At 50.2% G+C, this 27,792-nt stretch overlaps 1 protein-coding gene across 5 annotated transcripts in view; it reads left to right on the top strand.

The window, feature by feature from the left end:
• The first annotated feature begins 14,795 nt into the window (after positions 1 to 14,795).
• The window catches only part of LOC125334506, a 28,328-nt gene continuing 15,331 nt past the window's right edge, over positions 14,796 to 27,792 (top strand). For 3 of the 5 annotated variants that reach the window (XR_007207153.1, XR_007207151.1, XR_007207152.1), the window contains exons 1-8: positions 14,796 to 14,956; positions 17,571 to 17,803; positions 18,381 to 18,434; positions 18,826 to 18,997; positions 21,894 to 21,965; positions 24,888 to 24,952; positions 25,615 to 25,785; positions 26,730 to 26,916. Coding sequence is in view for 1 of the 5 variants with exons in the window: in XM_048321376.1 (XP_048177333.1) it covers positions 17,616 to 17,803; positions 18,381 to 18,434; positions 18,826 to 18,997; positions 21,894 to 21,965; positions 24,888 to 24,952; positions 25,615 to 25,785 (722 nt within the window). In the remaining 4 variants the exon portion in view is untranslated. The remainder of the gene's footprint in view (positions 14,957 to 17,570; positions 17,804 to 18,380; positions 18,435 to 18,825; positions 18,998 to 21,893; positions 21,966 to 24,887; positions 24,953 to 25,614; positions 25,786 to 26,729; positions 26,917 to 27,792) is intronic. The other 2 variants (XR_007207154.1, XM_048321376.1) reach the window with 1 other exon arrangement.

Raw genomic sequence — 27,792 nt, 5'->3', positions numbered from 1 at the left:
TGGGGAGGAAGGGCTCGAGATCTTGTGTCTGATACAGAAGAGAAAGGAGGCCCAGGGAAGGGGTGCTGAGAGTTTTCCAGGAAGGCTGTATCTCAAAGTGAAGGAAACAGTCTGGAAGAGAGAATTGTAGGTATGAAAACAGGGAAAGTGCAAAGGCTGTCAGCAAGTTGGGAGAGTTCAGACTCTGGAGGTGCTGGGTGAGGAAGGGAGGAGATCTGGGCATCTCTTAGATATGAGGAGTAAAACGAGCAGGCCACGACGGCAGCGTGGTGGTGACGGGGAGTTGGGGGCTTGGAAAAGATCAGAGGACCTGGTTTAGCAATGGAAAGTGCATAGATGCAGCAAATCCTGAAAGGCAGGATCAGATGGTGAGCTGTGACTGGTGTCACTGGCATTAAGACGTTAGCTAATCCGGTTTAAGGGGATAAGACCAAGAAAAACTGTGGAGACCTAAATTGGAGCTTGTCACTCTCCCGTGGAAAGCAGAAGAGTGGAGGAGGAGGAGGATTTGCTGAAAGAGCCCCTGGATGGTTGGTCAGAAACAGAGGGTGAATGGAAGATGGCTATGAAGGCAAAGGGTCAGGAGGTATCAGGTGGGAAGGAATGACAGGAGTCACCAAAAGTAGAGAAACCCAGGAGCCTTCTGGGGTGCACAGTCTCTCTATTAATAACTGACCTGTAGCCCATCCTATTGGTGAAGCTGGCAAGGTAGCAGGGAATCTACAGAAACCCGGTGATTTTGGTCTGGGAAGCTTAAATGATGTATATCAAAGCCAGGATGTAAATTGCATAAGTGTGATGTAGGTCTGGCACTAAAGTGATAAGAGTCATATCAAGGGAATAACTTAATTAACTGGTCTTGATCAAAGAACTATATGAATTCAATAGCCCAGTTTTCAGCGCTAAATGATGAAGTTTAGAAAAACTGTACTTGACACAATTATCAATTTTCCTGTCCGAGGAGCTTTGAAGTGTCATTAAGAAGGGACAGTCTGTTGTTCTGTTTAGGACAACCTTCTCCTTCCCTCCAGTGATCAGGAGGCAGAGGGGCTCCCTCTCCTTTTCAAGTGCTCATTTGAAATGGTCTGAAGCATAATAAACACTGGATGTCAAGGGGAATGGTACTGTGGCTTTCACAAATTAATTGTTTCAGATGATGTAAATCAGGAACAAAGAGCTGCCCTTTCTCTGCCAGCTAGAAGAAAAAACCAGAACCACAAAACCTCTTTATTTCCCTACAGCTTTCATTTTGTGCAGATTTTTGGAGGGGAAGTGGTCCTGGACCATCCAGTCCCTCTGACAGATCATGCTGTTCAAACAAAATGCTGGGTATGAGCAAGGAATGAGTTAGGCTGTATAAAGTCTTCTGGAAGTCTTTGAAATACGAAATGTCATGTCTGTTTATCCAGTTTGGATGTGTCTATATCTACCACAGTGTTGGTGTCTATCTCACAACTTGGGTTCCTGTGCTGGATGACACTTTGGGCCAAAGGGAGAGGGAAGTGTCTGGCCACCAGACAGTGGTCCAGATTCAGGTGCTTTGTCCAGCTGAGCATCATCCTGGTGATGGGTTCCTCAGCTGCTGCCTCGCCCAGGCGCTGCACGTGGATTAACCTGCACAACGTCACAGTTATTTTGTGGGAGAAGGGTTGTGGGCAGCCCTGCACTGCACCCACATCATTCCACATGCCCTCCTCTATTTGCTGGTGCTTTCTCTCCCCTCCCTCAAGTCCACCTGGTGTCCTGGAAACTCACCCTTCTGCTTAGGTGTAGTGCAGGAGATGGGTCTTTTCTCTGCTGTTACCTTGGCAGACCTCAGCCATGGATTCCAGAGCGGCATCTGCACATCTGGATGTGCCTCCTGGAAAAGCATGCCTTAACCTCGTCAGTGACAGTGATGGGAGTAAAGCCCTACTGCTTCCAGCTGCTTCTACCTGTGAACAGACTTCCCATATCTTCATTCTCTGGGCACTGTGTCCTTTCCACTGGTGTCTCATTCCCAAGGCAGGGAAAATTGGGAGTGTGTCTTTTCTGTCCAGTGCAGTGTGAGGCTGCTGCGAAAAGCTGAGAAGCCTCACAAAATCCCTTGGGAAACTGAGGATTAATTCAATTTCTTTACAACTCCAGGACTTCCCTCTGCAGAACGCAGATGGACTCTGAAATGAGGTGGCTCCTCCTCCTGGGCAGAGAGAGGGAATGATTTCCAAATGCAGCAAGCCCAAGGTCCTCTTGCTTGGGTCTTCCCCAGAATAAGATGAGCAATGGCAGTGGGATGATTCCCTCTCTGAGCCACACCACTGGTTTTTCTCCAGGAAATGGAAGGAAGCTGGGTGCCAGTAGCCAGGAGGCAAAGCTGCAGCTGGCCATGCCAGCTCTGAACAGCGAGGGCAATTAGAGATCAGAAGAGCTGGGGTGGCTTCGTCACATTTCCCTGCTGCTGTTCTGGAGGTGATAATATAATTCATATCAGAAGAGTTAGTGGGCTGAAAATGAATTGGAGAAATCAATCCAGAGGGTATAAATGAATTAGCATGTAAATGAGGACACTTGCTCTACATAGTTTAATATTGCCTGCAGCTGTAAATAATTCCAGGGATGGAATCAAAAGCCGCAAACAACTTCATTTTTGTGCTCCTCCCCCGTCCGGGAGCACCTGCAGCTACGACCGACCCACCCTTGCAGAATCATCGCATTGCAAGGGAATTAAAGGAGATGAGATGTATAAACTTTCCTATTTTTTTTCTCCCCTGATTGGCCATTATTTACAAGACTGCTGCTCCCGGTTCCGTGCACCGAGTCCCTGTTTGTGCATGCACGTGGCAGTGTGAGTGGTGGGGAAGGGGAGGTGGGGAACCAGCCAGCGGTGAGATCTCATGCAGCGCATCACGAGCCGTCTCGGTCACCCTGTGGTGGGCTGGCGTGTGTGTGTGTGAAATAGTAATTTCTCACCAAACAGCTGCACTATGAAAGGTCTCGATTGGGGTGGAGGACTTAACCCTCCTGGGGTGCTTGTGGGTAGGAGAGGTGGGTGCTTGGAGAGCAGGAGCTGGCTGAGGTAGCACCTTGGTTCTTGGAGCTGTCTGGAGAGATGGCATTTCCAAGGGATGGGAAAGCATTTGCACGGGGGGACTTTCAGTGGTGTGTGCAGTCTGGAAAGCTGGAGGAGGTGCAGAGCCAGGTCATCAGAGTGGGGAAGGTGTTGGGAAGCCCCTTTATGAGAGATGACTAAACGAGTACAGCTTATTTGCCCTAATGAAAGGAAGGCTGAGAGATGTGATTGCACAGGCACATAACCACAAGGGAGGGAGAGGAGCTAGTTAAGCTAAAGGCCAATGTTGATACCAGAACATGCAGATACAGACTAGTCATGAATAAATTTCAGAGGGAAATGAGATGGAAGTGTCTGAGCACCAGAGCAGAGACTATGGACAAGCGCTGGAGAGTCCACACAACCAGGCTGCTCTTGCACTGGTGTTTGACTGTGAAACAGGATTATAGGAGCAGGTCCCTCGAGATCAGGCAACTACGTTTTGTGATCTGGGAAGTTCTGCCTGTTGCCAAAAGCCCCTTTATTATTCTGGCAGGAGAAGGATGCAGATCTGAGGAAGGGCATAGGTCTCATTGAGTGACTCCAAGAGCGGTTGTTGAGAGCTTTTGGAGTGGTGCTGATGACATGAGGTTAAAGATGATCCTCAACAGTCTTTTATCAGTACTTCCCTCTTGTTTTTTGACACTGACGGATCACTGAGTTCCCTCTTTCATCAGGTTGGAGTTTCAGGTTCTGCACTAACTAGATCTCCCAGGTGGACTGGAAACACTGATTAAGATGGATAGAGTGAAAGCAGGTCCATTAAATTGTTAATAAAGAATATTACACACATACCTTAATCTGCAGCTAGCCTGACACTTTATAAAAGTACATTAGGATATAATCCAATTGAAGCCACAATATCGAGATCATCTTATCTCATCACAAATTGAAATTATATCATATTCCTCATTTCTTAAATTAAAAAGCTAAAACCTTTTAGTTTGCTCTCATATGCTTGTGTAAAACTTAATCAGTGGTTTTAACAACATTATTTTTCAATATGGGCCATTTCTGCTCTCATTTATTTACAAGAGAGAACTTCCTGGTAGAAGAAGTGATTCAATTTGCAGGAGGATACATCAAGCACTTAAGGATTTTGTAGCGATTGATTGATTATTTATCGTGTTATCTTGCCTGGAGACGTCTGATATGCCTGTGCTTTTGCTATCTCTCATTCCACCTAATGCTCCCCCTTTGCGCCTCGCTCCCCTCCGGTGCTAAGGGCGCTCTTCCCGCGCACATGTGTCTGCACGAGCGTGTCGGGGGAAAAGGGGGTCAGGGGAGGCAAGGCTGAGGCTGTCTCTGCTGGGATGAAGATGCTGGACTGGGCAGATAGCAGAGATTCATTTCACCAGGAGATAGCACAGAGGGGAGGGAGGTGAAAGGGTGGTTTGGAGTTCTGCTGGGTTTTAACCGCAGGCTGCGGCATTGCTCAGCCGCACTTCTCCGAGTGCAGCAAATGTGTCCTTCCTCGCAGGGGAAGGGGGTGGGACGCAGAGAGACTGGATGGTTTGCTGGAAGTGCCCCCAGGAGCAGAAAACAGCCTTGAAAGGCCATCAGCTCCGGTTTGTAGCTGGTCACCTGGGGCCATAATCACCTTCAAGTTGCCCAGTGAAGCACTGGATGACATCCTGGCGCGTCCATGGGACAACGCTTCCCGCTCAGCTGAGCTGTCCCGGTGATGCACTGGCAGTGGCTTCTCCAGGGATCTTTGCAAAAGCATCTGTGCACTTATGAGGAGTCTGGTGACCTGATAAGGCCAGGACTGGGGTGTGGAGAGGAAGAGGCCACCTCTTCATGCTTAAAGGAACCTGCTCTCACAGCAATGGCTGATTATCTCCCACTGCTTCACTGTGGCAGAGGGGCTCATTAGCAGTGACAATTAGCATGTCCTTCATGGAGGTGTCAATCCAAGGCCTAAGGGGTGACGTGCAAGGCCTCCATTTGAGGGGGGATGACCCCCAGGAGCCCTGCAAGGGCTGTGGCTTGAGCTTTGTCTTGAATGTTGGCCACTCTTTGGCACTGGAGCATGAGTGGGAGATGAAGGGATGTTGTCTGTGGGAGCTCTTGGCCTCCCATCCCTGGTGGAGCTTTGGGGCATTGGATATAGCAAGAAAGAAAAGTTTTTTTGATTTTATGCAAGAAAACAATGACAGTAGAAACTCCAACCAAACCCTCAAGTGTTTGGACTGTGGTTGTCTCTCTGGCAGGGGAGGCACTGGGAACAAGGACATTTGAGGTTTATGCTTTTCACTGCTGCAGATTTTGGCAAATCACTCTCCCTGCCATATTTTTCCCTGAGCAGTTTGAGATCAGCTGGGTTTATTCTTTTATGAGTATTGGAGTGCAGGAATTGCTGTCTTCTGGTGAAAATAAATACAGAAATCCTGAAGCACGACTGCAAAGAGAGATGAGCCTGCAAAAAAAGCACTGCGCTGGAAAGGGAGTATGTTTGGTTTGTCTTAATTTTCTTTTGCTTTCTGGGATTTTAGGGTTCCTGTTGCAGGGATTGCACCAAGATGACAAACTAGAGAGTTTTCAAAATGGAAACACAATCCCCTGACTCCAGGAGCTCAGACTTAAATATCAACAAATAACTCAGGATGCAGTGTGAGTGCTGATGGAGCAGCTGACTCGGTGAGCGTGGAGGTGAGCAACTCCAGAGCCCCACAGAGCCCCACAGTCCTGATTTGCTGAACCCAGTGGAATGAATTCCTATACTGGATGATCCATGTGCATGGGCCTCCGTGGGATCAGGGCCAACATTTGCGAAGTGCTGTGAGATGCTTGGATGGAAGGGACCACAGAAGCGCAGAGTATTACTTTTTCATGATTGCTGCAATTGCTATCCTTGGGGCTGTCCAAATATTTTTGTTCCAAATGAAAATATAAAATCCTTTTGGCACATTTCTGTTTTGCGTTGTGATAAATAGAAATGCATGAGGGGGGAAAAAAAATCTCCTCCTAACAGTGAGAGAAGGAAAAGCAGCCCCTGTGCAATTTGTTACACATCTCATATGTCTCTGACTGCTAGCTGTAGACATATTTAGAGGGAGTATTTAGCCAACCCAGTGCACAGCCTCTGGAGTCCCGGCTTCTGCTTTGGTCCATGCTTGGTTGAACCTTTACAGCAGCTTTATGGTTTTTCTGCACAGCATTTCAGGAGAGGCTTTGATTCTGGAGGATGCCAACTGCGCTGAGTGGAGCTAAGATGATTAATCAAATTATTTGAAGGGCGTTCACTGCCAGAACTGGGCAGTGACCAGTCTCTGTCCTAATCTCTGGATTGAGATGTCAAGCCGGCCTCCAGCTCGGAGCACTGAGCTCGCCAGGAGGCAGAGGGTGGAAAGAAATCTCCGGCAGCAAACAGCCTGGCAGTGCTGCCCGTGGTGGGGAGGGAAACTGGCCATCAGGGGCCATGGGCTGGTGCTGCCCAGTGGGCTGGGGGAGGCTGGGGAGCTTTGCATGTCAGGAAGGCTGGACAAAGCTTCTCTAGCTGTCGTGGAGCAGGAATAAGCCGATGGCTGTGCCTCAAGATGCCTTCCTCCCACCAGGCTGCAGGGAAGAAGGGGGAATGCTTGGGACGTGCAGAGCACCTGCACCTCCCAGCTGGCCACAGGATGAGGGCTTCTCTGCTCCCATGGGGTTTTAGGTTGTTGCCGAGCAGGATGGAAGAACACGGGGCCTGGTGTGGAAGAGATGCAGGCACTGACCAAGTCATTTTGAGCTTTGTGCCTGTGTCAGGTGCCGTGGGGAGCTGGCACTTTGGTTGGAGTCTTGCAGGGAATGGTGCAGGGTGGGTGGCGTGGGATGAGGCTGGCAGAGGGCTCCAGGAGATGAGGAACACAGTGGGAAGCAGGGACTTTGGCTTGGTGATGCGCTTTTGTCTTCAGGGACCAGCTGGGTTTGTCGCCCACTGCTTTTGTGTGCAGTAAGAGTTTGGTTATATTCACAGTTAAAGATGGAGCCAAAGCACCTGAGAGGGAGAAGGCACATGCTGCAGCAGCACAGCCCAGGGCAGCTGGGGTGGGGTTAAGGGGAAAGCCACTCACATGGGGATGAGAGACCCTCCTCTGCCCTCCTTCCCCTCCTGCTCTGGGGATTGCAGGCAGATGGGCTTTCCCCAGTGCCAGGGAGAGCACTTGGCACTGCTGCACAGGGAATTGCAGGTCTCACTCTCCTCTCCAGCTGGCTGGGTGGGCAGGATCTCTGCTTCTACGTGAGCCCCAAAGTGTGCCGGGATCCCCTTTGCTGCGTGAGCTGACAGCACCTGAGGCGTTTCAGGGACCACTGGCCTGAGCATCCTCCCTCTCTGCCCTCCCCGGAGGCTGATTCCTGTCCACCACTTAACTCTTCCTCCGCAAAACCCTCTTTGCATCTCTCCACATCTCTTCCAGCCCCAAACCGGGGGCTCCTACCCCGGGCCGGAGCAGCGCTGGGGCCGCGCGTTCGCGGGACCCCGCTCGCCATCTGCGCGGCTCCGGCCGCTGGCTCCGGGCCAGCCCACGGAGGGCCGAGCTGCCGGCAGCCCTCAGCCGCTTCACCGGGCACCCGGTGCCCACGGCACCGCTGTCACGTGTGGCCATCAGCTGATGGGGAGGATGACTCAGCCGGCAGCTGTCGGGCCCCTAAAATAATGACAAAAACAATTAGCAGTCCAAGCAGTAGCCTCTCCTTAATTATCTCCTCCGAGTTTAATTAACTAGCTAAATTATCAGCAGTAATGTAGGCATTAATTATGTCAAATTACAGTGTAAAAATCACAAAGTGTGGAAAATGTCAATTCAGCTGCGCTCACCTGCCGGGCTGAGACAGCGCCGGTGACAGAGGCTCAGCCTGGCGCAGGGGAAGGACTGCTCCCCCTCCCCGGGGCATCAGGATCCTGCCACGACAGCCTCAGCGACACCGGGGGGACGCCGACACCGATGCCGACAGGAGCCGGTGGCACAGTTTTAGTTGGGAGCCGGTGGGGGCTGCCTGGATGGGTGCTGGAGTGGGGAGGGGGGAGCATTTTGGCTCTGGCAGAGGGAGGGGAAGGAGCGTGGCTCCCCAAACCAGATGGCTTGGATGCTGAATTATTAAATTATGAATATTAATACAAATCAGACACGGAAGAGGTAATAATTTTGCTGCCCTACAGAAATAATTAACATAATTTTGATAAATTACATGATAAGAGAATCTCAAAATTGAGGTAGATTTATCTTAATTAATATCTTGGACTTGCTCCGAAAGGTAAATTGTTCCACTGGGGACTGGGGAAGGGTGAAGAAGGGGCCCCTGGCCCTGTGAGCCAGACCTTTCCCGGGGTTAGCATGGGGAGGAGGATGGAGCACGCCCTCCAGGCTGCACCCCAGCCCCGGCTCAGAGGGTGCAATGTCAGGGTTATTCCCACCCCCATGGGGACACCGAGTGACTCATTTCAGGTTGCATGGGTTGGTCAGAGAGCAGAAGTCTGAGCTGGTGTCTCCGAACACCTTTGGACCCAGAGCCACCCTCCCCTGGGCCTTGACAGGCATTTCCCCACAACACAGTGCTGGGCAGGCACTGAGGGCTGAGCCCGCAGGATAAATGGCTTCACCAAAAACGGCTGCCCAAGTGTCCCTTGACCTTGCTTCAGGTGTCCCTGCTTGGGCACATGTGCACTGCAAACCTTGTGCCTGTTCTGTTCATCCATCCTCATAGGCACACAGGGAAGGTACAGCAGGTACAGGGGTTTGCTTTTTGCTGGTGAGCTATCACAAACTGAACCAGTGTTGGTGGGGACATCCCAGCTTGGAAGTTAGCCTAGAAGGGAACGTTCAGTTACTAAGTGATTTGCTTCACCATCACTCATTGTGGTGTTGCCACTGTCCTACGTGGTTTTCCTTTGGCTTGCATGACCCCAGGTAAGTCCACGTCCCTCTCCAAGCGTGTGTGTGATGGTGGGCAGTGCCCTTCCCTTTGACAAGCTGTGGTTTTCCCTAGGTCTTTGCCTTGGTGCTGCTGCTCATCAGCTCAGCCTGCAAAGGGTGCAAATCTGCTCAAAAAAGAACGCACAGACAGGGTGTGCAGATTGCTTTATGTGGCATAAAATGTTGTGCTTAAATCCCAGAGTCATCCAGGAGAGTGTAACCTCCCAGCAGTGAGTTAACCCCCAGAACATCCCCCAGCCACAGACAGTGCTGGTACAGATGTGTGCGTGGAGGTCATCCATAGCTCATGGCATCAAAGCTGCAACTCGAATTACAGGGCTAATTGCAAAATTAAAGTCAATTATTCCTTACTATGATGTTTTTGTAATGTCAGGTCAGGCAATGTAGGACAAGATGTTATCTGCACATCCACATTGTCCATTTTAAATGTCCAGAGTGGTGGCCCCACCACAGTTCTACCTGTAGCCTGCTTATGTTTCAAGTCTGTGTCTGCTGAAAGGGCTTAGAGCTTGGTTACTTGATATATTTCTGACATGGGTGACCAGGAGGAGAGCGAGGAGCAGCCAGGAGAGGCTGTTCTCAGGAGGTTTCAGTCTTGGTCTTGAGCTTGAGAGGTTTTTAGATTCACATCCATGCGTTTGCCAGCTTAATTGGCAAAAGCTTTAATTTTTCAGAAGGGTTAGAAATCTTGTTGATCTGTTCCCACTGGCAGGATTTAAAGCCTCAAACACTTTACTTTTTCAAAGAGCTGTACAAATGTTAACTAATACGGCCCCAGTTAAGCATAATCTCTAGATGGGGAAACAGAGTCACACTGCAGGAGTCCCTTAGCCTGGATGGGGAGTTGCTGGGTCCCTGTCCCGTGCTTCATCCAGAAGGCACTGTGATCTCTTCCAAGCCTTCCCCACTCTCCCTGATCCCCTTGCCTTGCTGCTGTAAAACCAAGCCGTATTTAATTGTTTTTGGCTGTGCAGAAAATAACAAAAAGGGAAAACCCAAAGCCACTGATTGCCACGATGCCAAGGCAGAGGCTGGAAGCAGAGACTTGTCACCATGTGGCAGCATTGGTGCATCCAGGTGAGACCAGGGATGGTGCCCGGCATAATAAGGGATATTCCTGGGGCACAGTGAGCAGTAGGAACCAGTACTGGGAATATCATTCATGGAAAATGCACAGCAGGAGATCCTTTGCCCTGCTGGGGGCTTCCAACTCTGGACTGATTGCTATAGCCATAAATTTAGGGGTTTTTTAAGGAAAGTCAGTGTTGTTCTGGAGCATGTGGGCCAGCACCCCACAGGGTCACTCTGACAGCCCTGCTGCTCCCCACCCAGCTTGTGGGGTGGCAGAAGGGGGAGGTTTACCTTGGGGTCCCCTCTTGTGCAGGCCCCATCAAACAGTCCCCGTGGCTGGAGCTGTCGGCAGCCCCAGCAGCAAAGCGGGATGTGAAGCCACGTGTCTGCTCAGAGCTGGAAATCCTGTTCAAACAAGGGCACCCTGCTGAGGGACACTGAACGTGGCTCTGTGCCACCCATCACCTGGGCTGGGTCCTGCCAGGGCTCGGCAGGGTCAGTGAGCCGGCCCGGCAGCCCTTCCTCACATGCAGGCTGATGGCACCCAGCTCCAGAGCAGGGCAGGGGCACCTTTGGGCTCCTGCTTCCATCCATCTGTGTATTTTCCTTGCAGAACAGGTAGAGCCTGGGCTCTGGAGTTGCAGGAGTGCCCCGTGTGCATCCCCAGGGGAGTTGGTGGCCAGCGAGGCTCACGCTGTGTGTAGATACAGGCACACACACACACACACAGGGATGGCCTGGCACAAACACCCGCTGCATCCAACGATTCAATTTGAGCCCAGCCTTAGCCCCTTCACTGCTGCAGGAGGCCAGTCCTGGGGCTCAGGGCTGTCAGAAGTGGGGGACACGCTGCTGGTGGCACTTGGAGCCATTGAGATGGGAAGAATGTGGCCGGCCCTTGGGGGGACCAGGTTGTTCAGCTGTGTCTGAAGTAGAGGATGGCAAAAGGAAATTGAAGCCCAGTGCAATGTAAGGCACAAAGGAGGGATTTTAGGAGGTCTGGGTGGAAGGAGGGTTGGATGGAGAGTGGGACTGGAAGAAGCCATCCTTCCAGGCACCAACCCTGAGCTGTAGGAGGAAGGCGTGGAAGGGGGGGGGGAAACTGAGGCAGGGAAATAGATGAGCACCTATGGAGGGGGGCAGTTGTTGGTGTGACTGCCCTGCTTCTGCATGACAAGGACTTTTGTACAGGGAGAAGGAATCCAGGCTGAGACAGCAGGGGAGCCACCCCTCCACATGCACATCTGGGAGCAAGAAAGGTGTTCCCACCTGGGAGAGCACATCTGTGAAGCGGAGCTGATGGAAACCTCATCATCCCCCTCCTCTTGCAAACTCCCCTCTGCTGGGGCTGAATGGGGGGAGACTGGCACTGCTTCTGCCTTTTGTGGTTGCTGTTTCCACTTTGTTTCAGGTTTCTCCTCTGTTGGGACTTTGGGCCTTCCCGTTCCCCAGTAATTATATAATTACTTCACAACATGCTGCAGGAATAGTCAGGGAGACGGCTACAGCTAGCACAACAATGGTGACAAGTAAAACATTAATTTCTGGAGTTCTTTTAATTAATTCATCAGGAATCGTGCTGTGCGGGATGATTACGTTAAAGTGTTTAATTACAAATTTATATGTAATGATGCACTTTAATTACTTTGGACTGGTACAATATTATTGGGCCCTTTTCCCAAGATTCCTGGCACTGGGTTTGGGCTGCACATAAGCAATGCCATGGATGCTTGTGCCTCTAAATTATTTACATGGCATGGGAGAAATCCGGTCCTGATTGATGAGAGCAAATTCTCCCCTTAGCTGAACGGGAGCGAGGGCCTTGGGGAATCCGGAGGGGGAAGGTCAGTGTGGCGTGTGTGTGTGTCAGGCAGAACACCAGGGCATTTTTTGTTGGAAGAATCGAGGTTAATCTGGTGGAAACTGAAGTGATAGAGAGCCAGGCACGATAAATATTTATCAAAGGGACCGGTGTCAGAATTCTGGTTCACCGACGCAGATATGTCCTGGATGGATCTCACGAAGCAGCACGAGATGCTGCTGCAAGCAGCCCTCGCCAAGCACGTCGGGTGGTTTCTCCAGCTCCCCTCCTTTTGCTTGTCCCCCTTGCCTTTGTCTTGCCTGTCTTTGTGTGCATGTGCGTGTGTGTGTGTGCATGCACACTCATTTTCTTTCCCTTTAGGCTCCCGTTTTCCCCTCATCCCGTCTTTATTTGCCTCCGTGCACAGGGAGCATCTGTCATTCTTCTTTCTCCTTTGTCAGCATCCTCCCAGGCTAGACGGATCCCAGAGGGATGGCCACACTGTTAGAGAGGCCTGGGAGCTAAAGGGCTTCAAGTAAGTTTAGGGTCAGCCTGTCTTTAAGCTGCTCTACATGCAAAATAGCCAGTTGTGTAGTACATTTATATATATAAATATAGATTATATAGGTACAGATACATCTGTGCTACACAAAGTAGTCTGCAGGACAGGCAGCGCCTTGCTGTTTGGGGTTCACAGCCTCTGGCACACAAGGGTCTGGCAAAATTTGGGTTTTGTTTGCATTTGGAGATGAGGATCTGGCAAGGAAGAAGCGAGGTCATTTCCTCCACAGGAGCAAGGGAAAGAGAGGTCAGCTTTGGGTTTGTTACACTGATGGGTCCTGGCAGGTGAGCTGGTGAGGTTTGGTGTAGTGTCACTGACACTTGTCTGCAGTGGGTTTGTGTCAGCGCAATTGCAACCAGAATTTGCTGGCAAATAGCAGCAAATGGACCCTGCGAGATGCTCTGCTCCACTGCAGCCGTGACTTTGCATGCTTATTTTCTGTGCAGTTGCACAGATGACGCACAGCTTTGCCCAGGGCAGCAGGGTCCTGGGGTCCAAGCCACTTAGCTGTGTTCTCTGGCTTTGGACACACACAAAAGAAGTCACTTGCAGGTGCTGATATCACACTGCCACTTTCTGTGGGTGCAAGTTTCTTTTATGGGTGTGCCAGTTTCTGGTGGAGCTGCCTGGGAAGATAAGAGAGTTTTCTTGTGAGCTGGGAGAGGTGCCTGAAGAGAGGTAGGTGAGGATTGCCCTCATGGCCAACACCCCTTGCCTGCTCTCCGGAGCACCAGAGCTCAGGGACTGCTTTGCTGCGGTGAGGCCACTCACGTGGGCGAGCAGGTTGGAAAGAATCCCCATGGGAGCCAAAATACACATCGCCCTGGTGATTCACCGCTGCTGCTGCTGTAGCTGAGGAGAGGTGGGGAAAACCCTTTTTCCTAGGGGAAGATAGGATGTTTGCAAGCACAGCTCACTCATTCCAGGAAGTTTTGTGTCCTGCATTTCCCCCCCAGGAAATGCAGGAGAGACACTTAGCAGAGGCTGTGCCAGCCTGTGGGGATGGCCCCTCACTGCACATGGAAGGGAGCGAAGCACTTCTCCCTGCAGGCTTCCTGTGCCCTTTTCCTTTGCAAATGTGTTCGTAAATTGTGACCACATGTTGGCAGAGAGCTGGGAGCGCTGGACAGCTCAGTGAGAGCAGAAGCACCTCTTGCCACAGCTCAGGTATTTCCAGGCTAGAGCTGGTCCCAGAGTTGTGCACTGCACATGCGAGGTCATGCCACCCTTTTCCTGGCAGTCCTCAGTGCGAGGGGATTTGGGAGTGATGGCAGGAGCAGGGCTTTCCTGGACGGTGGGTGGGACACAGGGGGCTGTGATCAAGGTACAGACAAAATGTGTGAGCATCATGAAAAGCAAACTGAATGGATTTACATTTATCCTAAAATCCTCGAGTGGGACATATCCTGCACAGATTTGTAGTAGCCATAGACTCTGCCCTCATGGACTTCGTTAGGATGCCATGCAGGCTTCACGTCTCCTTTTCTCTTTTTTCTCTTTTCTCTTTTCTCTTTTCTCTTTTCTTTTCTCTTCTCTTTTCTCTTTTCTCTTTTTTTTTCTTTTCTTTTCTTTTCTTTTCTTTTCTTTTCTTTTCTTTTCTTTTCTTTTCTTTTCTTTTCTTTTCTTTTCTTTTCTTTTCTTTTCTTTTCTTTTCTTTTCTTTTCTTTTCTTTTCTGTTCTGTTCTTTTTTCTATTCTTTTCTCCCTTTGACCTTACTCCAGACACCCAGCAATGGTTTTAGTGCTGGTACTTAGGGAGAAGATGGGGCACTGTACACGTTCCCACCTGTCCCAGGTGTGCTGTGCCATTCAGAGGCACAGGGCAGCTTTCCAGGGCAGACCCACCAGGCAGAGAGATTCATTTTGCCGTAAATGCTCCCCATTTGTGGCTCTTGTCCTGCCCGCACCGAGCAGGTCCAGGTGCTGGAAGCAGAGGCTGCTGCCTCCTGTGATGCGCTGCAGCCCCAGGGAGGGCTCCCCGCCACGTGCCACCTCCCCATCGCCTGCTGCTGGAGGGCCCCGGCGGCTCCCGTGGCGACAGGAGATGATGCCTGAGCTTCTCTAACGCACCTGGGGGCTGCCAAAGCCTCCCCGCTCTCATGGGGCCGGGAGGGGCGGACCCCCCCTTGGAGCCCGGTCCCTTCTCGGCGCGCTGTCCCCAGCGGCGCGGCGGCCCCGTGGCCGTGCCGAGCGCGGCTGGCACCGGGCTGGCGGTGCCGGGGAAGGCTCCTCGGGCCTGCCAAGGCCAGATGGTGTTTGCGAGCGGCGCCAGGTCCCAGCTGAGCGCTGCCCGGCGAGACGCGCGGGAGCTGCCGCCGCAGCCGGCGCTGCCAAAGCCGCGGCATATGCTGCGCTCTGCCCTACACCTGCCCACGGGCAGCGCCGCGTGGCACCGCGAGGAGGAGGAGCGGCAGCCCCATCTGGAAGGAATTGAGCGGATAAAGAAGGGCGTAGAACCCGAAAAATGGGAATAATAAATAAAGCGGTGGTGCAAGGCGGGAGATGCAGCCATGCCCGGTAAGGTCGTGGGGAGCAGCGGGCGAGGGCTGAGCAGCGCCCAGGGGGTGGCTGGACATGTCCCCTTTCACACAGAGCCCATCCCCACCAGGATCCCCCTTGTCCTGTGCACAGCCCGGGGCCATCTGCCCAGCCGTGTCCCCACTAGCCCCAGCAAGAGCTTCTGGGAAACTGCTGAGGGATATTTAACTTCTTCTCAGGAGCAAACCTCAAATGGTCGTGAGCACAATTGATGGGAGAATAGACTTTCTGCCTATTTTGAATTTACTTTGGTCAACTGTACTCACTCGGGGCTCAGTCTATAATTTATTGAAAAGAACCAGACTGGAAACCAGCTTCATACTGTGAGTAATTTCTAGCATCATGTAATCTATCACCACGAGACAGGGCACTTTGTTTCTCTGAAAAATTATTTTTATAGTTGGCTTAGGAACAACAACAATTATTATTATTAATATTAATAACTACTTGTGTAAGGCCTTTCATGCGTGGTTTAGGAAGTGTTTTGCACATGAGTCAATAGGTGTTGGTTGTATCTCATGGGAGGGGAAACTGAGGCACACATTTGGCCCCTGCCTTGCTCAGGCTGACCCTGGTGTGCAGCATCCTCACTCCCAAAATGCAGCTTGGACCACTGGCTGCTGCTGCCCTTTGTGTATTTAAAAAATAATTGAAGGTTTCCTTATGAAGGAGATAAGGAAATTACTTTCTTTAAAATTTGGGTCTACTTAGGTTGAAAAAATTATTGAGAATAGTCCAGAAAGAAATAGCCCCTGCCACATCCTGGTGGCTGGAGCTCATCCCCAGGGAGAGTGCAGAAACAAGCACAACATCTCAGCTCGGAAATAGTGACTCAAATGTTCCCTCCACATAGTATTAGTGTAGAAAATGTTAGGAGCCTTAGATTTCTCTCAGGCTCCCTGGTGTCTGGCCTGTGGCCACCAAAGCCCCACGGCTGTCGTCTTGAGTGCAAGGACATCTGCCCGGATGTGAAATCCAGGACCCTTCCTCACTGCAGTTGGTGCCAGGGCTGGGATCTGCAGGATGCCCATCCTTCACTCCGTGCTGCCAAGCTCACCATCCTGGATTATTAAATAACACGGTGACACTTTGCAGGGATCTCCCCAGTCTCACTTTCCAGAGTGGAAAAATGCCATTTCTGGGTAGAGAGCAGCAAAGGGCTGCTGCTGCAAACACACTGCACACTGAGGATGGGGAGAGAGCCCCCAGCTCAGCTCCTGGGGTGGACAGATGTGGATGGGAACACTTCAGCCTCTCTTGTCCCCTCTGCTGCTTAGGCCACCTCCAAACCAAACATGGTTGGTCTGGATACGAGTGCACTTAGAAAGTGAAACTACTCTAGGTGACAATTGCATTCTTCTGTGGAAATGATGTAAACTTTCTATCCATACACCACTCAGGACACTGTTTCATCAGTAACAAGAGAGCTCTTCAGCTGACCTTTATCCCTGTCTCTTTCCGCTTCTCGCTCTGTAGCAAGAATAATAATATTTAACATTTATGGAACGCTTTACATCTTCAAATTCCATTTCCAGGTATTACTAATGAAGGCTTGGGTTGCTCCTGTGAGGTGGTGGGGTATGGCACTGTTGACTTCTGCATTTGCCAGTGGAAAATTCAAGGCAGGAGAGGAAGCTGGGCAGGATCAGCACTGGATCCTGAATTTCCTGCCTGGCCCCAGGCAGCACCCCTTAGTGCCTCTCTGGAGACACCGTCTCTGGGCTTACTTACAAAATCTTCTCCTCTAGCAAGAAAAGGGGTTAAAAAATATTAGAAAAAAATCCTCCCCCTCCCCCCCCCTTTAGGAATTTTAGCTTTCTTTTGGTGGTTTTTTTTCTTTATTTCTTTAATAAAATGAAAAATGTTTGGAGCAGAGACATGTTCCTTAATCCTGTACAGTGGTAATATAATCTTCATTTGTTCAGAGTCATCCAACCTGATTCATCCCCAAGCACTGAAGCTGATGTGCGAGCCATGCACGGTGATAAATCCACCCACCACATCAGTGTAGGTGCTCCCATTTAAAACACAGCAAGACAGCCCAGGGATGGCAGGAGGATACTCATTCCTACACCCAGGAGCATGCTGGACTGAAGCCTTTTCAGGAAATGGCCATTTCTGCTCAGTTTGCTGTGCCAAAGTCAGATTTTTAGGATTTCCCATGCAGGTACATGAGCCCCAGACACAGGTTGCCTGTGCTGTCCCTCTGTCCAGGATTTCTGGACATCAACAGTTACAGCAGGGTCATATGGCATCTCTGATAAATTCTTCGTTTCCACATGGAAAAGAACTCTGGGAAGCTGTGCTGGAGGAGCCCTGGTGGGTGGTGGTGGTGGTAGTAGTTAATTATCCAGGATCCCAGTGGGACTGAGCTGTCACCAGCCCCACTAAGGCTGGAGGAGCAGGGCCCCGAGGAGGGCAGCGCCACAGCCCCGCTCACACGCAACGCCAGCCATCAGATGGAAAAGCAAAGTGTTTCCACTGCCAGACCCATCATCTCTGCTTGCAGAGTTAGTGAGAAGGACAGGCAGAAGCATGGGGAAAGCCAGGGTGCACATAACTTTTTTCCCCTCATTTTTCTCTGATTTCCCAGGACTTTCGAGGGTTCTGATCCATCGCGGGGTGAGGAAGCCAACAGATGGCACTGTGCTGTTTCTGGAGGAGCCCAGCCTTTTTGGAGGCCAGAGATGGGATGCCTGAATCAGCTGGAAAAGCCTTGAACTTCAGGGAAGTTTCTCCCCACGCAGACGCACAAGCAAAGCCTCACCATGGAGAAAGCCCCATGGCCCTTCATCTGCCCTTGGCCCAAAGCGCTGTGCAAAGCAGGTATGTCTGCACAGAGCCATGGGACATTATCTGCTAACAGGAAAGAGGAGGCAGAACCACCCAGCAAACCAGGTCAGTGGTACTAAAGTTCAGATTCCCATCAGGGAACGCTTTTCTCCCTGCAGCCTCTGTGGCAGGCTCAGGCAGACCGGACCCCTCGGGGCTGTGCCAGTGCCCAGCTGAGGAAATCAGTTGTGGGGAGACGACGATTTTGGCAGGAGCTGCAGGGCTCCCCAGGAGGGCAGCTGGGTCAGCTGGTGGCCCTTATCTGGAGTAAGACTTTAGCCCTGGGGCCTCTGGCTGTTCAGCACCAGCAGAACAGAGGTGGGTGATCGGGGGGTTGGTTTCTGGCAATAAACCCCTGCCTGATTTTCCATCAGACCTCCCCTGTGCAAGAGTGCTCTTTATTTCATACATCCTGAGGTTTGTGCTTGCTGCTCCAGGAGCAGAGACACGTTCATGGCTCCAGCCATAGGTTTGTGCCATGCAGCAGCATTGGGCAGGTGGTTTAGAGTGAGTTATCCCCACCACTCAAAATGTGCCTGTCTTCCAAGCTGAATCTCTAATTTGTTTCCAGGCCAGTGTTGTGGAGTCCTGTGGAGCCATTCTGCAGTGTTCCCAGTCCCACCTGGTGGGTACCACTGGTATCACTGATACCTTGGTCTTCCTTGATTCCAGCTCCCTAAAGAGCTCTAAGCAATGAGATAAGGCCCCTGTACTGGCATCGTTTCCTCCACTGAACAGCAAATACCAGGGATGGGGATGGGGAAGTCGGGCCCCAAACCCAGGACTGGGAGCTGCTCTTACCTGGGAGCTCCATCTGAGCAGGTTTCAAGGTGGCATAAGCTCAGAATGGCCTGATTTTCGTGCCCTAAGCCACCAGACCTGTCCCAGTGAGCGGGGCCAGCACTGAGCGTGACCACAGCTCCTCACCCTGCTGAGCCATCTCTCTGCCTCTCATTGCTACAATTTGCTGTTCTCTTTTTCCCTCCCTCCCTCCCTCTTTTGAAACCGCTCTCCAGGTCCAATCCAGCAGAGGTATGCAGCGTTTGCTACCAGGTCCTGAGCATCTCCCAGAGCCACTGTGCACCCTCTGAGGACATGCTCGGTGTCGTAGCTGCTCCCGCCCGGCCCTGCACCCCTGACCCCGCTGCCATTCAGTGCCACCTTTCAAATCACTCGAGTCAAATCAGGGTAAGTAGTTATATCAGGCTGACCCCTGCCTTGTCAATCTTTACATCATTCAAAGGCAATTTAGCCTATTCATTTATAACGAGAAGCTATTGATTGAATAATCTCTGTTATTAGTGTATGGGTAGAACTTGTTCTTTGTTGTATTTTAATATTGGGTGTGTTGGTAGCTTAAACCTGCTTCTGCTGTGCCCTGCTGTAACTGCCACTGCAATTACAGTAAAGAGCACGAGCAGATACTTGATTAAGCCTTGCAGAGATTATTACAAGGCAAGGCCTCGTTCTGAATGCACATATATCAGAAGAAATAGCATAAAGAAGCGTGCACGTGTGAATTCCTAGAATCTGCAAGCACAATTTATCCTTGCAGGTCAATAGCTCATATTGTCTGCTCTGCCAAATTGTTCAAACATATACAATGCTCTCAAAACATTGCTTAATTAGATTCTAGAGAACATTGACACACAAACAAAAGATATTAATATCAAGGATTTCAGCATCAAATGTAGTTTACACAGATCAAAGAACATTTTTGTTGCAAAGAGGTTATGGATGTGACAGGTTGTTACTCCACAAGTGCAGAATATGACAAGAGGGGGAAGCAGTGATCAGAGAGCAGAGCACAAAGAGGAACGAGTACAGACTCGTGAGGGACATGGGCAAGATAAAGCTGCAGAAACAGAGGAAAAAGGAAGATTATTGGAGAGGCAGGGGAAACATCTTACAGAAAAGAGTGACAAAACACCCTAAAATGGACGTGGAGCTTTTGGAAGGTGTAGGGTTGTGAATTGCTGGGATAGAATGAGACTTGTGCCCTTTCACAGGGATGACATCTTAAGAGCAAGATCCAAAACTTGAAAACATTTGTGGGAAAAATCTGCTGTGAAATTAATGGCTAAGGTCTGAATGGAGACTTGGTCCTTGGCTGGGAGCCTTTTGTGGCTTGGTTGTTTGATGTGGTCTGTGTTGCTGAAACTGGGATGCAGCGGTGAAGGGGTGAAGGAAGGGGGTGTGGAGATGAGCTGGAAGAGTAGGGACAGGTCAGAGCCAGAGGTGGGCTGTCAAATGTGCAGTCCTAGCCAGGACTTGAATCTTGGGGGCAATGAGATTGGAAAGGGGACAAATATAGCTAACAATTGTCTGTCCTGAGTTTCACAAATGCTGCTTAGAACAAGTGACATATCTGCATATGGGGGAGACAGATGGTTTACTCGGGATGTGGATGTCCTGATGCCACCACCTTGGAACAGCTACATGGGCTGGGAGCATCTTGCTGGAGCCTCAGTGATCCTGGGATAAGCAGGACTGAGCTGGGGAAATATTCAGTCTGGTCAACAGGTCTGAATTCAGGTCATCCACAGAAAATTACTCTCTGGCGGCTACCTGGAACAGAAGCAAGAAGCTGGAAAGAAAATATTGGAAATGGATGTAAGGGTAGGCACAAAGTAGCAGGCCAGGAAAACAAGCAAACAGCTAAAAGAGCAAGCCAAGGGAAGTCAATAAAATTGACTTAAAATACATATGAATGAAAAAAATTAATAAGCCGAAGCTGTATTTAATGTCAATATTGTTGTAGTAGTCTGAGGAATCATGAATAAATAAAAGCAGATGGTGGATTGATCATCCAACACCAAGAAAGGCACTTGTGAAGAATATTTTCTTCTCAAGGCAGACAGACTCATATGTGTGTGTCTCGTTTGCTTTAATGGGAGTCATGTTTGCAAACTCCTGTGTATTAGGAAACAGGTAAACCCCAGTGGTTAAGGCTTGTTTTGACACAATTATTTCCCTTTTCTCCTGGAAAGTATTAACTTCTGCTTCGAAAGAGTTCCACATGCATATTACTCTGTATATCACAGCAACCTGCCAAATCCACTGTAAATTATTCAAAAATAGGCTGACAAATCAAGGACTGGCATTTTAAAGTGAGGGTAGTTTGCAGCATTATTGAAGAGCACCCTCTCCCTTCAGCTTTTCCCAAGGAGCACTAAAACCAAACTGTCCCTGCTCGTTCTGACATGGGAAGGATTGCCCTTATTTCAAATTCTGGCTGAAAGGCTGTTACCTGCGCCTCATTCCTGAGAGATGCTGAGGGCTCTCAGAGCCAAGCACACCAAAGAAGCTCAGCTCCCTGCCTAGCTTTTCATCTATTGATTTTTCCCCGTGGATAGTGCATTGCAATATCCTATTTCAAAAATTGGGAAGAGGGGGAACTGCATCACATTGAGCTCCTGGCACGGAGGACTTGCTATTAGGCTCTATTGCAGGAGATTGTTTAAGCATGCACTTCCTGAAAAACCTTTTTTTTATTGGGCTGTTTCATTAGAAAGGTCCTTAGTTACACTGCAGATGCAGAGAGCAAGGAATTTGTCTGTCTCTCTATCACTAGTCCTCAGTGCCATGGCATGTAGCCCGCAGAGACTGAAATAACATCCTTAATGTCCCTGTGAAAATGCATTATTTGTCTTAAAAATGTAACTCCTGCATGAGAGTAAGAAAGAAGTGGCCAGGTACCAAGTAGTCGGTACGCTCAACGATGCAGATTTTTATTCCAACTTTATTTCTACTCATCAACAGGGAACACAACAACTTTATATTTTTTCTCATAGTTCTGAACTTACTGCTGTGCCCAAGCGTGGCGTGGATGAGGAGCAGTGGTGGAGTCACCATCCCTGGAGATAATTAAACGTGTAGATGTGGCACTTGGAGATGTGGTTTACTGGTGGCCTTGGCAGTGCTAAATTAATGGTTGGATTTGATGATCTTAAAGGTCCTTTCCCACCCAAATTATTCTTTGATTCTATGAATTAAAATGCTGCTAAGTGTTGGCTGCTCATGGATGTGAGCACCCTGAGCACCAGCAGTGTAGGGACAGGAGACTCTTGTGTTGAATTCACAGGTAAGGCGATCCAGTCTTCCAGTGGAAAAGATGGACCAGACCCTTGTGACAAGATGCAAACACACAAGGCAGGTAAGGAATGGTGCTGACTGCCAGGCAGAGGTGGAAAAGGCTGAAGGGAGATTTGGCTTAGGTTTAGGAAATCCTGAAGGCAGTGGATAATCTGGACACAGAGCGGTCGTTCACCAAATCCTGTAAATGCAAGAACAAGAGGCACTCAATTGAAAACAGTAAGAGATTAGGTTTGAGATAGATAAAAGAGCTCTTCTGGACACGGCAGGTAGTGAACTTTGGGAACTTACTGCCACAGGAGGAAAAGGGGATTAGACAAACTCATGGAAACAGCTTTATAAGTAGCAGCTAAAATCCCTGGCCTGGGATGCGCCCTCCAGCATCTCTGCCAAGACAGCTCAGGGAGCACGAGGGAAGTGCAAAGCAGCACGGGTGGCACACTTTTCTGAAACACCATCTCCTGCTGTGCCCATCAGAGACAGTGTGCCAGGCTGGACATCCCTCTGGATGGAGCCAGCCAGGGCATCCCATGCACCGAGCTCTCTGGCACAAGCATTTCTGCTGCAGCGCGTGCGTGGTGGCGGCACGGGGCTGGTGCGCTCCCCATGGCACGCGTGCAAGGCCATCGCCCTGCAGCTTCTTCTGCACCCAGGGGTGAGTGGCACAGCTGCTGGGGTGGTGCTTGCCCCCCATGCTCGGTGCAGGGGCTCTGCTGCTTCCCTGCTTCCCATCCTTGCCGTGCTGTTCTGAGCCCCAGCCACGGCAGCTGCCCAGAGAGCACCTCGCCGCTACAGCGTAAGACGCATGGATCAATTAACTCAGTTGCTGGGTTTCGCTTTTGAATCAATTAACTGGAACCGAAATTAACTAAAAATATCCTTGGCTTATTAACAGACTGAACTAATTGCAATAAAAGGTGGAGGAAAAAAAGGGGAAACACGGAGATGTTATTTGTCACAGCGAATCTCAGCCTTCATCTTGATTGCAAATATTCCTCATTTACTGGGCGGACTAATGACTCCGCAACCTCCAAATGGGTTGTGTCATCCCACGATGAGGCAGCTGTGTTTCCCACCATCTCCAGCACATCCCAGCTGTGCAGGGCTGGGATGGGGCCTGTCCAAGACCCACTCTTGTATCCACCAAGCCTCCTGTCCCGGCTGCTTCGTGGGGCCTGGCAGTGTGCAGCCCTCTTTGTCTAGCCTTCCTTCCCTTTGTTTCTGCCTTCAGTTCTTTGTTTACCTGTTTTATCCTCTTTTTTTTTTTATTTGCATCCATCATTTCTCTGTTGGATGCACCATTCTCTTTCCTTCTTCACACGTGCCTCCAGAGATTTCCATCCATTCCCCCCAGCCCTTCCTTTCTCCCCATTTCCACCATCCTCTTCCCCTTTCCTCTGTCCACAGCACTATCGTGCTCCTTCCCTCTGTCTTCCCAGCTTCAATTAGAGCTAATCAGATACCTGAGCAGCTCTGCAAAGCTATTAGTGGCTCCTCGCTCATCCCAGGGGGAGGTGAGCAGAGCTGGACAATTAGGCTTTTCCACGCAGCCCCCAGTCTGATAAACACAATAACCAACGTGGGGCCATGGGCACATCTCTGCCACTGGCCCAGCGAACACCCCTGGCCACGCTGGGAGTCCCATGGTGGGATCCAGCAGGGAGGGTCCTCCTGGGGACCACACCTGGCCACCCTCCTCCTTCCCCTGTGCGTGCCCTTGCTCCGGATCACCCCATGTGAGGAGCTTGGGGGGTGCTTTTGGTGGGAGCAGAGCCTCTGTGGCAGGGTCGATGTGCGGGGTTTGTTGCAGAGAATTTCCCCGCTCGCTCCGCAGCCCAGCGCACCCCTCCTGCTGCTGGATCTATGAGCTGTGTGTGTGTTTTGTAATTAAGCAGTTAATTGCACTGGAGTTCTTGATTAGCTTTGGGGGATGGTAATGCTCTAGCAGGATGAGATGTTGTGTACAGTTCAGAATCATTTACAGAAATTGGAGCTAATTTTGCTGTCTGTGCTTATTACTGCATTAATTTAATTTGGGTTGCTTTTAGCTCATTAACACATCTAATTAATTCGTTGACATCACTATTAAGATGTCTCTTTGAAATTGGCGTCTCCAGATAATCAGGATGGAAGAGGCTGACAGATCAGGCGCGAAGCTGACTGGGAAAATGGGGAAGAAAAAAAAAAAGGGACGACTAATGAATTTTCCATCAGAATCGCACGGTTTGTCAGAGTTGGTATCAAGGAGGCAGAGACAGAGCTGGTGAGACAGAGAAAGAGCATGAGAGAGACAGCAGTGGTAAAGAGAGACTTTCTTTCAAAAATACTATATTTGTTAGGAGAGCAAGCAAGACGTGGGAGAGGACAATAAATATTCTTTAGTGAATCGACATCAAGGCTGAATATTTCTTAGTTAATTTTCCTCTCTCGCTGGTTTTCCATTGCAGCCTTTTGGCTGTTTTCATTTTTTTTCTGCACCATAAATGACTTTGTTCTCCCGGTGCTGGGGGCTTTGATGGCCCAATTGGGCTGGGGACTGTGGGTTGTCCCTCCTGCCACCACAGGTCCTGCTCTGCCAGGGACAGGGGGAGGCTGCAGGGATGGGAGACCCTCTGTGCCCTGCACTGCGGAGAGTGCAGGGGTCAGGGGATGGATGGACAATTGCAAGCAATTAAATTACAGTGGTTTAATGAGTTTGCACATATCAGCAAAGCCTCCCTGTCTGGCTGTGTGCTGGCCTGGCTGCATTTGTGAAATAAAACAGCTTAGCTTAAGCCTGCCCTCACAGTGTTTGTAGCAGAAAAGAAATGTGGGTTTGGAGGAGTGCTTGTGGCTTGCTGGATTGGGAGGGAAGTCCCAGGAAGACTTTCCCAGGAGCTGCTGGTCCCAGACGTGGGCAGGAGCCCCACGGCAGAGGTGGCTGTGGGGCACCCAGACAGCCCACCTGCCACCCTGCTAAAAACACCCTTTGTGACATTCGCAGGTGACATTGAACTGGGAGCCTGGGACACCACTGGAGCCTGGAGAATCAGCTGCACATGGGCAAATGTGAGTAAATCCAGCGAGAGGAGGCTGGTAGCAAGGAGGCAATTAACACCTTCCCCGGGCAAGAGCTGGTGCCCTTGTCCAGGGCATAAACTCATGGCCCCTTTTTGGGTACAGCTGTGAAGATGGTGAAGGTGCCCTGAAACTGGATGGTGGCAGAGCTCAGGGAATGTCACTGGCAGGGTTGGAGTTAGGTGGGCTGCAACAGAGCAGGGAGAGAAGAGCTGACACTGATCTTGCTCCCTGACAAAGGCTGATAAAGATGTGCTTAAAATGACCCAGAAGAGCTGCTTTTCTAGGTCCAGGACATTAATTTGGAGGGTTGAGGTGCAAGGGAAGCATTTGCAGGGCACAGCTGGCTAAAGGCACACAAGGAGGAAGGTGGGTGTTGTACAGAGGGCAGAAATAAAACCAGAAAGGAACAGGGGGCTTTGGGGCAAGAGACTTGGGGAGTCCTGGTATTAGAAATATTTATTCAGAGGTGAGGCAACACTTGAGGAGCAGATGGGGAAACACCACACAGGGACCTTTTCCTTTCTCTTTAGCCCCTCTGATGTCCAATTCTGCAAGGCACTGAGCCTGCAGGCACCTCCCTCAGCACACAGCCAAGCTCTTCAGCCTAATGGGTTTTCACTGTTCTCATGTTATTTCCCTCTTTCCCTCAGATTTGCCCAGAAGAGCCTGGTCAATGTGGTGGAGAGCTGGAAGCCTGAGTGCAGCCTTCCATGCTGCCTTAGCAGGAAACTCTCCTCTCCTCCAGCTCCAGACACACTGTCCCAAAACCATGAGGTCCTGGACACAAAGGGAGGAGAAAACAGACACAGATTTGTCCTGAGGTAGATTATGGTTTTCTCCCGCAGATAATCCCCATCCAACTGCAGAATTCACAACCTGTTTCACATTCCTTCTGACAGGTGGGATAGAAACAGCTGAAAAAGCCCCAAACCCACTTCACTCATGATTTCAGCCTTTTTGGGTTCACAGAACCCACAGGTTTTCATAGTGCATGTGCAGACCTCTCCACATAATTACAGTTTGTGCTGACTGACAGCAAACCAGCTTTCCTCGGTTACCTTCCACAACTCCTGATGGTTCCCTCTGGAATCTGTGGGCAAACACATTGAAACCACCAATCCAGTTAACCCAGCACACGCCAGTCAGCGTGCTTGTTTCTGGAAGCATTTTCAGTGGAGTTGGTAACATTATCTGGGCTACAAACATTATGTTTCCTTCCCACCATCTCTGTGGCTCTCCCGAGGGAGGTGCAATGTGGATGGAGGCAATAGAAGGAGCATTTTCACTGGGAATAGCCGTCCTGCAGAAAGACTTTTGAAAAATGGCTTCAAACTAATTGATTTTAAAAGAGAAGAAAATCTCAAGTTGCAGTAGAAAGGCTGTTGTGGAGGGAGAGGATGGTTGTAAGGGGTCTGTGCATGGCACCTGATTCCATGGGAGGACCTTGAAGGCTCTGAGGTCAACGTGCTGCCCAGTTTGCTGAACCCAGGCAGAGCAGCCCCGTGCCCCTTACTCCAGGGACAGCCCTGTCCTCATCAGATTCATTGTCTGTGTGCCCTCTCAGGCTGGAAAAGCCAAATGGAGGAAGCAATTTCTGCCTTGCAGCAATTACCATCCTTGCTCAGAGTCAGAGGCTGGGGAATATCACAGGCAGGATGGATGGGCCCTGGGAGAGGAGGCTTCAAGGTCCCTTCAGGCAGGGTCTAGGTGACGGTGAGGGGTTGCAGAGATGAAATCTCCTTCATTTCTTGCTTTGCTTTGCCAGACCTCACTCGGGAGAAGCTGGTGGTATAAGGAAGTGAAGAGGAGCCAAGACCATCCCGTTGCAGAGACAAAGGCAGCTGAGCTCTGTGCTGTGCACTTGAGAATGGGTACAGGGAGGCTGTGCCCTTTGACCAGGGATGTCAGCCTAGGAAACACACGCTATGCAGGCATTTACCTGGTTTTCAAAGGTACCAAACCAGACTGGGGCAAATTATAAATCAAGGAGACTGGTTTTAAGAGCCTCTTTTCTGGCAGTCGTGCTTTGCCCCCTCTGCCATCGAGCTGAAACACCCGGGCCAGTGATATCACAGATGCTGTTATCTGTTCTCCTTCCTAAATGAAAATCAAATCCTCTTTCAGCCCACCCCAAAAGAAAGAAGCCCAGTATCACACTGAAAAGCCACAGGAGTGGCATTGGCTTCCTCGGATTGTCCAACAGCAGTGCTAAAACAGAGCATGTTTGTAGGTCTCTTCCCTCTGTGATTTGGGAGGGAAAAAACCCACAAGTATCCCCACACTCCGGGTCTAAAAATGAACCTGAGCAGGTCTGGTCTTTCCCCCCTGCATCACAAGGCTCCCTGTGAGCAGCACAGGGTGATTTACTCCAATGCCGAGCTGCAGCTCCCACCTGGGGAGGAGAAGTTTGCTCCAATTCCTATTCAATTTCATTCAAGGGAAGAGAATATTAGAAACTCCACTCTTTAGCACTTCATTAAACACTTTAGTTTAATAGCATCCTCCAGGGAATCCCAATCTGGACCACGTGAGCCAGGAGTAAACAGCTGCATCAATTAACCCCATAATCTCAAGGGTGCTATTAGAAGGTGAGATACCCTTAGAAAGTGCATATGCCTGCAATTAGGCTTAAAATACTTAAGTGTCGATAGCCTTAGTTATTTGTGCTCTCTGCTATTGATCTTGCTTATGTTTTCCCCACTAAACAGTCTTTCTTACTTCATCAATAAATTAAGTGCTGTTTAGATTTATCCACTTTTTCTATTAAGTGATGCAAACTCCTGAGCTCCTGGCCAGGCTCTGTCTGAGAGGAGGGTCTCCAACCCTTT

Source organism: Corvus hawaiiensis, chromosome 16 (genome assembly GCF_020740725.1).
Source record: "Corvus hawaiiensis isolate bCorHaw1 chromosome 16, bCorHaw1.pri.cur, whole genome shotgun sequence".
NCBI classification, from domain to species: Eukaryota; Metazoa; Chordata; class Aves; order Passeriformes; family Corvidae; genus Corvus; species Corvus hawaiiensis.
Note: the sequence above shows the minus strand (reverse complement) of the source record. Positions and strands in the feature narration are given on the sequence as shown.